Here is a 14301-nt window from a genome sequence, read left to right as displayed (position 1 = left end):
AAACAAAAAATTAATCTACATAGGAGAAATGAGCAGTAAACAAGCACAAACCAAAGTCAGGACGTTGACGCTTTGAGTGGATGGGGGGAGCGGAGGTAATGGTTGTCCCGTCATGTATCCGGCCTGTAGAGGCTGATGCGCCATCATTGACTGAAGTGCAATTGTACGAAGACAGATCCGCTATCATGGTTGTCAGGTCCGCCTTGTAGACAGTGCTACATAATGGAAGGCGTGCCAACACAGATCCGCTATCATGGATTGAGCGGCAGCGGTGCAACACAGGTCCGCCTTGTAGACAGTGCTACATAATGGAAGGCGTGCCAACACAGCTACCATTTCTTTTAGATGAATGAAGACCAACATCAAAGCCAGCAGACGTTAAATATGTAGAGTACAAAATTAATGCACATACCTCAGCAAAACACAAGGGCCTTCATCTTATGGTTTCCCATTAGCATACAGAACTACAAAAGGCAGCAGATCTGTACTCCTCACCGTACACACAGGAGCCAGACCAGGCAGAAGTTAGAATCGCATGACAATATCACATGGTCAAATTTGAGCACAAACATGTAAGTGCCCCATCCTACCAATATTTATCCTCACATACTTGTTTTCAAAATTCTTTTACGCATGGCAACACTATACCTAAAGAAGTGGTGCTTCCACTTTTGGACAAGCATCATACATGTAGTCGTTTATTCTTTACAATTTCTTCGACAAAAAAACAAACTTGAGTTCATCCAAACACACTTGACAGAAGAAAGAAACCCTAGCCGCCAACAAGAGCAATCTCCTCTCCCCTCAGCCTCCGGCCATCGATCCGTCGCTGCAGTGCGGAGGGGAGAGGATTCTCTTCTCTCATCCTTTGTGCAGTAGGTTTTGGTCTCATAGTGCCATCGCTCCTACCCTGATGCCGGTGTCATCTCGAATAGAAGTCCTCCGGGATTGGCAAAAACAATTTGAAGGAAAATATGACATCGATAGTTTTCGCCCCTTCGTCTCGCCCGCTCCCGCGAGCGGGGAGGCGAACCCTAGCGCCTCCAGCCCCTTCTCCCCCCCCCTCCCCTCCTCCTCCCTCGCCGCCGCCGGCACGCGCCGTCCGGCGTCTGTGGCAGAGGGGCCTCCTTCCCCTTCCTCGCGATGGGCTAGCGCGGGACAGCTGCATCGAGCGGAGGTGTGTGGCTCTGCAGGACGGCATGGCGGCCGGTCGGGGGCGTCCTGGTGCGGCGGCGTGGGCGGCTGCGCATCAGGGCGTGCCCGTGCGTGCTGGCGGCGGCGGTTGTCCCCGGCCCAGATCTGGCTGGCAGCCAGTGGGCGGCGCGGGCTGAGGGCGCCCCGGCCTGGCGTTCCTGGGAATCGGGCGGCGGTGCTGGCAGCGAGGTGACCGGCGCTTCGGCGGCTTGGTGGCGGTGGTGGCAGTGCGTGCTGGCTGGATCTCACGTTTTCCGGCGGGTTTGTCCTGGATCTGGCGCTGGGATCCGGGTGGGCGGCACGGGTGTGGCAGCGGCCTGGCGTAGCTGTTGCTCTAGCCGTGGGCGGCGGCGCGCGGAGGTCCGACACGATGGCCTCCCGGGGACGCGGCGGCTACACGGTGGCTCTGCCCGCGGCAATGGTCAGCTTCACTCCGGCGTCGGCTCGTCTGCGGTCGGACCGTGTCGACCTTCGCTCCATCTCCTCGTCGTACGGGCAATTCTTTAGTCCAAGGGCTGGCCCTCTCCCAGCTGCGGTCCATCGCTCGTCTCGCGCCCGAGGCTGCAGGACCGAGCTCGTCTCGCGCCTGGCAGCAGGACCGAGCTCATCTCGCGCCCGGCGGCAGGATCAAACTCGTCTCGCGCTCAGGGCTGCAGGACGGGGCAATGGAGGCCAGTTTTGGCCGGCCTATTGGGTGTCAGCGCTGGGGGGCCGTCCAGGGGTGCGAAAGGCGGGGCCTTTCCGCTCGTCTCTTGGGTTGGGGTAGCGGCGGGTCTCGGGTCAGGTGGTGCCTAGGTCTTGGATGCCAGGGCGGCGGCCCTGGTGGTGATAGCGCGGTGCATTTGGGCAGAGCCCGCGGCTTGGTGCTGCCCGGTTGCCCTGGTTGTGTGGGCGGCGTGGCAGCTGGGGTGTGGCGTTCGGTGGCGGAGTGTTGGCCGGGTGGAAACCTGTTCTTACTTCGGACGGACCGGCGGCGGCGAAGCTCGTTCCCTTCTTGAAGGCGTCGTCGCGGCTTTCATCGTCCATCGTGTTGCTCCAGGGGAAACTCTGATCCTCGGATCGGGCGGTGGCAGCGCTCCGATGTCATATCCTTCCTGAAGGCGCCTTCTTGGAGTCCACAGATCATCGTATGTGGCTTCATCTCTTCATATAGGGGTGGTGTTGTTGCGCTCAGCGCCTGTGTATCATGCCTTGGGTGTGTGTGTTTGTTGTGGTGGCGTGCATTTGAGGATGTTTGGTGATCATTGCTTTATATATAAAGCGGGGCGGAAGCCTTTTTCGATAATAGAAGTCCTCCGGCTCCAATCCCGTCTCGGTGATGCGCAGCGTTGTTGAGGTGCCTGGAAGTTTTTCTCCCCATTTCTCTTTATGGACGACGGGCTGGTTGTAACAGCCCCAAAATTGGGTTATCAATTTTTGTGCCGTTATTCTCTCGTGGCACTCATTTTCAAAATTTTCTCCTGAGTTTGCTGGATGACTCTGAGAAATTTTGTCATTTCCAACCTTTCAAAACCTTGCTCATGTCTTTGTCAGTGGGCAAGACCTCCTTTGCATCATCTCAAACCCTCTCAAACCCTAAATTCCAAATTTTTGGAATTTGGATATGTCCTTTGTGCTTACAAAGGAGCCATCATTTTCCTTGATCTGTTGATCCTCCCAATTGTTTCCAGAGATCCTCCTATCTTTCTGAACCTTGGATATGCAAAAATATTGCTAAGTCCCATGCAATATTTTTGAATTGTGATTTATTCCTTTTCTTGCCTTTCTGAGGAATAAAATCCAGAGGCATAGCTAGCCATCTCCTAAATTCATGAGAATTGGTGGAGTTGATACTTATGCCTAATCCAAGCTCTGGCAAATATATTGGCCATAATTAAATAAGGAAAATTGCCTTTTCCTATTTAATGCCAATATAGCATTTCTGCCATTTTCCAAAGGAACTACTATTTTTATAGCAGAGAAAATTCCCACATAAATTGTGGAGCTTGTCCTTGCTATATAATCACTAGTTCCATCCTAATCTCATGTTCCTCAGTTCAAAAATTTGGCACATGATCCAATGCAAGTTTCTCCCTTCTCTGAAATTTTGCAAAGGAAGTGCTTTATTCCTAATTCCTATGGAGCTGCAATTTGGCAGGGTGATTAACATTGTTAAATAACCCATGGATGCCAAATATGAGCTCAATCCATTCATCCTAGCTCCCTGTGCAATTTTTCAAAGTTTCTGACCAGAATACAACTTTGTGAAGGAAGTACCTTCATAGAGTTTCCAAATGGGATGAATTGCCATCCTCTCCTATATCCTAAATCATTCGCCTCCACCCAAATTCAGTTCATTTCATTGAACTATGTGAGCACAAGAGCAATTCTTGGTTTCTGTCCAATTTTTCAGTTTGTGAAGCAAGTGCATTTTATATTGCTCCATTATGGCTGAAAATATTCCCAGGTCTTCTCATATCAATATAACCTATCTCCACAAGATTTTGGCTCATTTCATCTAGCCAATTGCCCTGAGGATTTTTCTGAAGTTTTTGGACAGAAATGATAGCTGTGAAGGAAGTACCATTTTGGCAAGTCCATTTGGTACGAAAGTTTTACAGCATCATTGTATGTCCAAATAATCAGGCTTTGCCAAGATTTAACTCAATCCATCACTCCTAGTGAGTGCTCCTTCATGATTTAGTTTCTGGGTCAGATTTAGCAGTTGTACAGCAACTATGCTAAATACTTGACCAAATGACCTCATAATTACCAGGACCGTAGTCCTTTCTACCCTAAGCCTCTCAGACATCAAATTTACCTTTTACCCTCTCTGGTTTACTCTCTAGGATGTGGTCAAGTTTGCAACAGCAAACTTGTGCAGCTTGGTTTACTCAGCTCAATTTGTCTCTGCCCGTTTACTTACCGTAGTAACCCTCTCTCTTCGAAGGACTACGCGGTAGACATGATCTAGCATCAGTAAAAAATCCGGAGCGCGCATTGTCCGTGGTGACCACGAGGGCAGCCAGCCAAAACGGTGGTCTAGCCACTGTTGTCGTCGGCAGCGCTGCTCCGACCAGCTCTGGCCTCGCCATTAATGTCCTACAGCTCCCCCTCGACGTCTTCTTCCCCCTGGACCTCTGGCCCCCTCTATTTTCTTCTCCGGCGAGCCGTGCCAACGACCGAAACAGTGCGCTCCTGTGCGTCATCTCCTTCCTCCCCGATGTCCTCTTCCTCCGTTTGTCCGCAAGCGTTGCTCGATTCCGTGAGCCTCTGGCGCTCGTCCTCACCCTCCTCGTCGCCTTCCCGTGCGCCCCCGTGACTGCTGCGGCCGACAGAGCCGTGGCCGGACTCGCTCGGCGGTGACCGGCTTGGTGCTCCCCGCCTCGGCTATATATAGCCCGTCCGCGACCCTCCCCGAGCAAGCCAGCTCTCTCAAACCCCTCCCCCCTCCCTACAGAGCACGCCAGTGCCCGAGCCCGACCGAATCCCTCGCTGGAGCGCTCGGATTTCCGGCGAGCCCGCCACTCTGCTCCGCCGCCCTATACCACACCCGAGCTTCCCCGAGCCCCGCGCGCATCATGGATGGATGCGCCACATCCCGGCGACCCTCCCTAGCTCGCCGCCCTTCCGTTTCCCCCACCGGAGCCCCGTGTCCACCCGAGCTCGAAGCCCCACTCCGCCGCGTGCCTCGCTGCTTCTGCTACAACGCTCGTCGACGGAAGAGGGTATCACCCCGAGATGCGCCTCTTCATGCTGAGCATCTGGGTAGGTCGGCCGTCGCGAACGGTGGCCGGAATCGCCGGCGATCGCCGTCGGGGCGGATGCCTCCCTCGGCCTCGCTCGATCCCGAGCGGGAGGAGGAAGAAGCCAGGCCAGGCGGGCCCCTTCCCGCGCGGCCCCACCTGTCGGCGACCGTAGGGCGTGGCCCCGCTGGCCACGTCGGATAAGTGGTGGCGCCCCCGCCGCGAAGTCATTTTCCCCGCGCCAAAGCGCATTTCTGGAAAGTGCGCTTTCAATCTCAGAAAGCGTATTTTTCCTCTCCTTCGGCTGGGAATACGTTTCCCTCTCTGGAAGACGTATTTTCAGAAAAGACACGTTCTGTTTAAACTATCAGGGACCTGGTTGTAGAAGTATTTTTACAAACTAGTCCCTGAGCTTTAAACATCTGTATCTTTTTACCCGTAGCTCCGAATCAGGTGATTCCAAAGCCCACGTCTTCGTTTCGTCGAGCCCGTTCCGTTGATATCATTTTCATAATGTTTTCACATAGTGAAAATGACCATTTTGCCCTTGCACGTAAACAGCCCCCTCCGAGAGAGAACTGTTTCCAGCAAATCTTTCCGCAATCGTTTCGCACTTCTTCCCGAAGTATTTATCGACCCCCAGGCAAGCCAACCTCTTATCATGAGCCCCGAACTTGCATGTTGACTTTGCTTGCACCTTGTGTGTGTGCAGTTGCAGTTGTTTCTTATCGTTTTCGGTTGCAGTCATTTCGTTATGCTTATCATGCATGCTTATGTTTTCATGATATCTTTGCCATGCTAATTAGAATGTTGTTATTGATATTGCCATGTCACTACTCTACTTTATTTTCATGACATCGTTGTAAATGCTATGATGATTGTAATGCACCGTTGATATGCTAGTATTTGGTATTGTCATGTTCTTTATGCTATAGTTGTCCACTTGAGAAGCTCAGTATTTTATTAAAGCATTTATATGATGCATGCTCATTGTTGCATTCATGTTCATGATGATGGAGAAGGAAATAAAATGACTTAATAATAACCAATCTCCTCCATCATCTATGGGATCGAGTCATAGTGCCACCAAACCGAACTTCTTCAGTGCAGCCACATTTTGCCTTTATGGGAAGGCCTTAATGCGATCTATTGTCATGCCTCTCGCCGGTGCCTCCAACTAGGGAAGGTTATGGGTATGCTTACCCTAATCAGGTAGGCGGACATAACCTTGTGTGCCCGTTGTTGAGATTATGGTACCGGGTCCCCTTGTGGGATCGTTTTGGCCACGACGGTGGTCGTTGTGTCTTTGGTAGACACGGGGCCACCCAGGACTAGCCCGGTGGGATTGAGTCGGAGTGGCCGGGAGAGTGTCGTGGCAGTAGGCTGGTTTCGTCGGAATGTCATTGGTCCACCCGAATGGGAAGACGAGGCCATGGGTTCCGTGGTGTGGGTACAGTGTGCTACCTCTGCAGAGTGTATTCAATCTATCGATAGTCGCGTCCTCGGTCATGGGCATAAGTTCGTAGTAGGTCCCACTATCAGGTCTTGGTCGAAATGGAGGATAAACCTGAAATAATTAAGCTGGTAAATAAAGATGTGATAACAAGAATATGGTGACTTGGACTATGAGATAGTCGTGAGAAGTCACGGCGATGGTTTGATATGATCACGAGACGAGGTCTCGGTGAGTGTCGGAGACCAAGTGTTGGTCGTGGTTGTGATCGCCGGAAAGATCACCGTTCGGTTGCGAGGCAACCCGTTGGTAAGAGAGTCCGAGGGACTCGGTGCACAAGTTTGGTTGCATTGCATGAGTAATATGTTGCATTTAAAAACCAAGGCAGAACAGAAGATGGTTGCATAAAGTTAACATGCTATGTCTGCATTGGATATATATTCGGTAGTTTATTTTCAGCATAGTTTCATGATGCCATGCCATGCTTTGATTGACATGTTAAATTATGCCATGATTGAGATGATATGCTATGTTTTGCCATTACCATGTTAGAGGCAGGTTTTGATATGCCATGATTACTGCCATGTTAGTAGATGCTATGATATTGTTCATGCTTAGTTGATCTTTATCATGCCATGTTTAGTAATTGATATGAGATAGGCTGTTGCATGCGCTCGGTTCTTGCTTTGTCTTCTGCTTGTTTGGATGCTATGTATTTGGTTGTCTTGCAAGTACATTCAATGTACTGACCTGGCGTGTCATGCCAGTTTTGTAGGTCGTACCCGAATTGTTCGTTTGATCTGTCGTGCTAGGCCGTAACCTTGCCAGTCCTGTGAGTTGTGGAGCCCAGCCAGAGTTGTTATGCTGTCAAACCAAGACTTCCGCCGCCATTGAAATAGCCTTAGGGTTATGCCAGATAATTCTATTCATCAATGATGTAAGCTTATATACATGTATTTGATGAATATTCTTGTACCTGGAATGCTGTATTATGGACCTGTCGTGCGTCAGGTGTTATCCTGGGCTGGCGTGCGAAGGCCCCCTGTTCCATGCGGATCGGGGTGCCACACTGGTTATTTGTGTTGTCCGTCAGCATGGCTCCATGTGCATCAAGGCACATCACGTTCTTTACCAACCTCCTCTCTCAAGCATTTGCAAGCAAGAACGCTGACTTGGTCTGACGATGCTAGCCCCCATGGCATGTTGACACTGGTCTAGTTAGGGTCGCCCAGCCCTTCTCTTGAGCCAGAGATATATCTATATGTGTCGCCATGCAATTATATGCAGGCTAAAGAAGGTAAGCAGTGGACTAACCGAACTACATGTCAACATGGTCCTTAGATGCAGAAAGATTGTTTTGATATGATTCAGAAATTCCATACAACAGGGTCCTAGTCCTATGTAGTCAAATTTGAATGGCAAAAGAAACAACAATTTACTGGCCGTGCCAACTGCCAAGATAGCATACCAATACTAATGAGGGTCCTATTGTTTACCATTGCAAATTAAAAGATGTGCACACTAAATCTGCAGGTCTTCAAAGCTACTATGTTTAACTGTGGACAGCCATTGGCCTTTATACAAAGTCTCCAGCATGATGTCTTGTTCATACAAAATAAATAGATTACCAAACAATCTTCAGTTTATGTTGAAATGAGCGCATGACATGACCAGAGCGGAGAATTCATTAGAGGGATCCAGATAAGGCATGATGGGAAAATAGCTTGGTGCAGAACAAATCCAACAGCTAAATTAGAGCGTCAACTATAATGCACTAAGGCATGTTGGAATAACCAGAGGATTGCACAAAGAATCGAGGTCAAGAAACTAGGTGAACATTACAAACCTGCTGCAATTATTACTACTTCAACTGTTAAGTTACACAAGATAAGACTGGGTAGGCTCATTCATGTCAGGCCATTCCTCACAAGCTACATTGACTAGCACAGCGATTTTTCAATTGAGCGCCAAGGATTCGAGAGACTGGGGTTAAAAATGTAAGGAGAGGCCATAAAATGGAAGATGCATTATATGTTACATTACTCATGGCATATGGTTACTTGGTTGGCCAAAGTGTGATGGACACAATTGTGGCAATTTAGCCAGAAGAGCATGACAGGTGGGCTAGGTGACTTAAGTGATTATGAACCCAACAACAGAAAACATCTTTGGACAGAACAGAACTTTGCTTATCTTCAAGATAAGCACCTTAAAGAGCACCAGGCACATGCCATGTCATGGCCCTTGTGTAATCAACAATAAAACTATATTGACGTAATATGCCCACCAAACAGAAACCTTTTACTTTTGTAAAACATTGGTGATAAGAAACCTTCAGTTGCTCATAACTGTATTGTATGGGCCACGCAGACTAAAACCATGATAAGTTACGGTATGAAATGACAAACTAGAGCATCTCATACAACATTTAACCTAAAAAAAACAATTCCAGTTCTAATATAGGCTCATCATAGTGTATCAGGTAAAGCCTGAGAAACAATCAAGTTGTCCATTCTCACCCATGAGGTAACATAAGCAAGGAAGAATTTGCAAATTGAAGGTTTCCGATTGATATACAAGAAACTGAGACCCACGGGATTTATTGCCTAGCACGAGCCATCAGTTTACCTTGGACGGACCAGGAAGGAACTTGAGGTCCAATTTGACTGAGTACCGGTCATGCATGTCAAACAAATAACCTGCAAAAAGAAGCGCCATTGTTAGTTTCAAGCGCACAACCAAACAAGTGTCAACTTCGTGCTATAACACTGACATATTTTGGGATAGTGAGACACAGACAAAACAAGGGATTATGCTAACTGTAGAAAGTCTGAAATCAATCATATAGGAAAAAAAGTTGATGCACTAAAATACTAAAAAAAAGGAAAAATAGTACTAGGAATACGAGGCACTTGTCTCAATATTCAGGTAAAGGTTATCTGGCAGATGCTGGATATGAAATGAATAAATGCTACACTTATATTTGCAAGATGTGTGATATATAAACAATAGTTAACATGCAACCTACTGGAAGTGAAACATGGCAGAAAAGAATAGAGCAAAGGGATGTATTCTCTATTCTACATGCAGATTCTAGCATGTAAACTCTAGCTCAGTAAGAACAGGAAAGTTGTGCAAACAAACAATGAAACAATCACCAAGGGTTGACAAGTGCCGTAAGTACTTATGTAAGAGTCACAACTTAGGCACACAATGATATTGATACAAAGGATGTGCAGACTAAAGCTCAAAAGAATTGGTAATCTAAGTATCAAGTATAGAATACTAGAATGTAAGGGACACAGTCGGCTCACAATGATGTTATATTCACCTTGCAGAGACTTCATGGCAGAGAAGGCTTGGGCAGGAGTTTCAAAGTCAGCATAAGCTATTACATGTCGATTATTATATCCTGTGTTGACCAGCCTTACTGCACAGAACCCAGTAAAAGGGCAAAATATATCTAGAGAAGCAAGAGTCAAGGAGCTGAAGCACTAAATGGTGCAAGCTAAAACACAAAAGGAAAGACTGAGACATAAGATTGGTAAGAACAGAAACATACAACATAATTCACTTATTAATAAAATGACAAATAAACTCAAAATAATAATAGCAAAGGATACGTGCAAGTTCCCGTCTAGTACAGCTGGGTGGGAAACCTTCAACATGTAAGGTGTTTGATGCGTCTGAAGGAAGATATGGCTCATAAGAACCAATACAAGGCATCTGTAAAGATGCACCATGTCGATTAAATAATTCCATACTTCACATTTACTGACAAAGCTGCTAGTCTTAATGAGGAACAAGGGATTATTGTGTTACCTCATTGTTTATGTAAGGCCCATAAGGCAGTCCCATTGATTCATCAAATCCAGGCATTTCCTGCTCCCAACCAGTCATCCGCGGTCCAAAAGGCATGCCTACAGAAGGGTGTAATAACTAAATTATATACATATATATATGTTACTGGGAAGGAATGAACTTCTAAAAGACACTGGGCGGCACGTGACTCGTGATTGCTAACAAATAGGGCTAAAGGGGGAAGGATCCCTCCCTTAACTGTCCACTGTTAGGTAGAAGTGAGACCACTCCGCCAATATACGTGGAGAGCACCCAAGCGGATAAGGTAGAAATGAGACCACTCCGCGAATAAACGCGTAGCACCCAATCGGAGTCCCTGTGGGGATTCAAACGCAGATGTGTAGGTTCAACAACCTGAACTCCTACCACTGGGCTAGCGCTCAGTTCTCTGATCATGATTGCTTGAAATTATTGATTATACCTACCATTTAAAAAGCAAGCCCAATAAAAAGAAACAGGACAACATTAACTAAAATGTGGATCTAACTAGATCACATATCAAGGAAGGGACATCCGGAGAGGGGGAAAAGGCAATCTCACTGTTACGGCGTTACCAATGTGGAAAGGGTTTAAATAAGTTAAAAAATGACGAGTATATCAACGTTTCAGTATCGTGCTAATGATGACCTCATTTCTCATCTATGAGGTTGAAATGGGCATATGCACACTGATTTTTCATAACACACATTAAAGATATTCACACATACTGATAAATGTAGGGAGCTTTTTGAGTAGATGGTGATTTATTTAAACTATCATGCAGCTCAACGACGACAACAAATATAAAACTAATGCCCAAATGACAATTAATCATACTCAATAAAATATTGGAAGGGTACTAAGAGGAAAGAGGAACTAGCTTTATTAAACTATTAATTGCTGCATCAAAAGTAAGGGTGCTATCGTGCTACGACGTAGCAGCATGCAAAACCTAAGCTAGACCGACCAGATTGACGTAAGTACTATTGACGAATTCCATTTTTTTAAGATTTATAATATATTTGGTCATATGAGGTCCATTTCAAAGCTCTTTAGAACAATAGTAGAAATATATGTGATGTCAGTTGTGCGCCAATGTTTTTAACAGAGCAAAAGCTAGGCAACACTTAATCGACATGTCAAAATGCTACCACCACCATATAGAAAAAGAATACCAGAACTCCATCCTATAACTATCGGAAAACTTAGGCTAAGGAAACAATAAGCTGTCATTAACAAATTCAAACCTCCAGTCTACAAACGTGATGCAGTGATGCTTAAAAACAGGTACAATATGACAATCAACAACATTTCGAATATTCATGTTGAACCATAAGAGAAACAACCACAGCGTTGACTATTAAGCTTCCCAGAAAAAACTCAAAGATATGTCTATACTGCTTGCTGTAATCGTATATATTTTATATTAGACATAATCGAAAGCCTGACCATACATATGGCTAACAAACAGACAATTGCATAAGCTACAACCATAATCATAAAAAAACATTGTATGAACTACAACCATAAGCACCAAAATCTACTCTATAAACTACAACCATAAGCATCAACAAATCTGATACAGTTTCATTTCTCTTTGCTAAACTATCACATCTACTACTGTTGTCCCTTAAACTTTTATATGAATCTGCAGGAATAAAACAAAGCATTAATCTAACAGAGGCAGAGCATTGAGCAGTAAGGACAAACCGAAGTAGTCAGGGCGGTGACGCTTGAGAGGAGGGGGACCAGCGGGCAAAGGCGGCCGTGCCATCATGTGTACGGCCTGTGGGAGATGCAGCGCCGTCATCGGTAAAGGGCTGGCACGCAACAGCGGGTGCCCCATCATGTATCCGGCGGATGGAGGCTGCAGCCCCGTCATGGGTTGAGGGCCGGCAGGCAACAGTGATTGCCCCATCATGTATCCGGCATCATGAATGAAGGATGGAGGACCGGCAGGGAAAGGCAGAGGTGCCATCACAGGTCTGCCTTGTGGGGGCACGGTAATGACCGGCTCCCGCAGGGAAATCGGCACCACCGTGTTTGCCCCTAGCATCACCAGATGCGTCACGGGGGGCCCTTGCGGGGGCGTCGGCGCGGGCATGTACGCGCCCTGCTGCGGGGCCGTCTTCATCACAGGCGTGCCTTGCGGCGGGGGCGGCTCCGTTATGTACGTGGCGCGCTGCTGCAGGGCCATCTCCGGCGCTGCTTGCGGGGGCGGCAGCGCCGTCAAAGACCCTTGCTCGGTCGGGAGCGCTCCAGGAACGCCGTCAATTCCCCCCGACGCGGCGGCCTGGTGGAGCGGGTCGGCGGCTAGCACGGGCGACTTGGGGACGGCCATGGCAGCTTGGTGGACCGGGTCGGAGGCGTACGCGGATGAGTTGCGGGCGACCATCTCTGGCGACTGGCGGCGGAGAGGGCAGGACGTGCCGGATCTATCCGCCGGAGTGGGGTAGGGTTTCGAGAGACGGCGGCGGGTGAGGGTCGGAGGAGGCGCGGGCTAGGGCTAGGGAAACGGGGCATCCTTATATGCGACGGCGCGCGCTCCGGGTTGCCGGTTTTGGCATCCGGCCGTGGCAGGTCGCCGTTGTGGAAGGAAACGCGGAAACGGCGAGGAGGTGCGGCGCGCGTGCCTGGCGAGTGTGAGCGCGCCGAGGCGGCAGTGCGAATGGGTGCGTGGGTTTCGCGTGCCGGGCCTGCGTGGGTTTCTGGTGGGTTGGGTCGTGTTCTCTGGCTTGCTTTCGGCGCAGGCCCAGATTGCAGGTGAAAGACTGTCCATGACACATGAATTTAGACGAACTACGACCACATCCGAGCAAATCCATCAAAGACAGATCCATCAAAGACACACCTTCCCACGCCCACCGACGATGCTAGATGCACCACCAGGGCGAGGGGCTAGGCTTATTTCATCTTCAGGGAGCCGTCGTCGTCTCGTCTTCCTGAGTAGAACACAAACCCTAAAAAAACTTGAATGAACATCTGAAAACGAAGCCCTTTCACCGGTAAGGACCGGGATCCACCACGCCGCCATGGCCCTAAGGCCACCGGAGACGAGGCGGACCGGCGGCGCCGCCGGCGAGAGGCAAAGGAACCCTAGTGCCGGTACTAAAACCAGCAGACTTCAGGGTAGGGGGTCCCGAGCTGTGGATATCGGATCAATGGGTTTCAAGGGACGAAGGAGACAGTATTTACCCATGTTCGGGCCCTCTCGAAGAGGTAATACCCTACACCCTGCTTTGATTGTATTGATGATTGTGTATCGTGTACAAGCTTGATCTACCTCGAGATCGTAAGTAGTGTTCTAACCCTAGGGCTAGGTGGATGTGATTATGACTGGATTCCTTCTGCAGGCTAAACCCCTTGGCTTATGTATATGCCAGGGGGATACCTAGGGTTACATGGTCGGTTGTTGGTCTAGAGATATGCGCATGGCGGCGGCCGAAGCGGTCCTTGGAGTACACGCCAAGTCTTCGGCAGAGTCCATCTTTATCACGTCGAGGTGTGAGACTTCCGGAGTCCTTGTGAGAATGGTGGCCCATAAGCTCGGCCCGAGGATTGTGGGCCAACTAGGTTGGTACCCCCTAGTCCAGGACACCGTCACCTAGGCTTTTGGGGGAGGAGGTGGCAGCTGCGTGAGGCCCATTCAACTTAGTATAAACAGATTGAAAATTATCCTGCCTGGTATCATTTTTTAGGAGCAGTCAGATTTCATCATAGGTAGATTTGACCACTAATAATATTATTTGTGCCTATGAGTGTCTCCACTTTATGAAGAAGAATAAATCTAAGTCAAATAGTTTTTGTGCACTAAAGCTGGACATGATGAAGGCCTATGGCAGATTGGAGTGGCCCTACCTTCAGGCCATCATGACTAAACTTGGTTTTGCCCCAGCCTGGGTTGACATAGTAATGGGGATGGTAAAATCAGTTTCTTTTCAGTTCTCTTCATTGGTGAAAAGTTGGTGCAGTTCAAACCAACCAGAGGTATTCTTTAGGGAGATCCTATTTCCCCTTACCTTTTCTTGATTATAGTAGAGGGCCTTCCGTGCCTTTTAAAATTCAGTTCTCAGTCGTCGGTTCTTTCTG

General features: G+C 48.3%; 1 protein-coding gene across 18 annotated transcripts in view; it reads right to left on the bottom strand.

Annotated features, from left to right (window-relative positions):
• The window catches only part of LOC123122256 (MAGE-like protein 2), a 143231-nt gene extending 130347 nt beyond the window's left edge, over positions 1–12884 (bottom strand). For 7 of the 18 annotated variants that reach the window (XM_044542417.1, XM_044542423.1, XM_044542424.1 and 4 more), the window contains exons 1-7: positions 11923–12884; positions 10195–10292; positions 9996–10098; positions 9687–9835; positions 9001–9071; positions 413–482; positions 52–338 (exon numbers count right to left, since the gene is read on the bottom strand). In XM_044542417.1, the coding sequence (XP_044398352.1) occupies positions 452–482; positions 9001–9071; positions 9687–9835; positions 9996–10098; positions 10195–10292; positions 11923–12607 (1137 nt within the window). In that variant the 5' untranslated portion in view covers positions 12608–12884 and the 3' untranslated portion in view covers positions 52–338; positions 413–451. Of the gene's footprint in view, positions 1–51; positions 339–412; positions 483–9000; positions 9072–9686; positions 9836–9995; positions 10099–10194; positions 10293–11922 lie in introns of those variants that run through there. The other 11 variants (XM_044542413.1, XM_044542412.1, XM_044542415.1 and 8 more) reach the window with 7 other exon arrangements.
• Positions 12885–14301: the final 1417 nt, after the last annotated feature.

Source organism: Triticum aestivum, chromosome 5D (genome assembly GCF_018294505.1).
Source record: "Triticum aestivum cultivar Chinese Spring chromosome 5D, IWGSC CS RefSeq v2.1, whole genome shotgun sequence".
In the NCBI taxonomy this organism is placed as follows: domain Eukaryota; kingdom Viridiplantae; phylum Streptophyta; class Magnoliopsida; order Poales; family Poaceae; genus Triticum; species Triticum aestivum.
The sequence above is the reverse complement of the archived record's forward strand: the minus strand, read 5'-3'. Positions and strand labels throughout refer to the sequence as shown.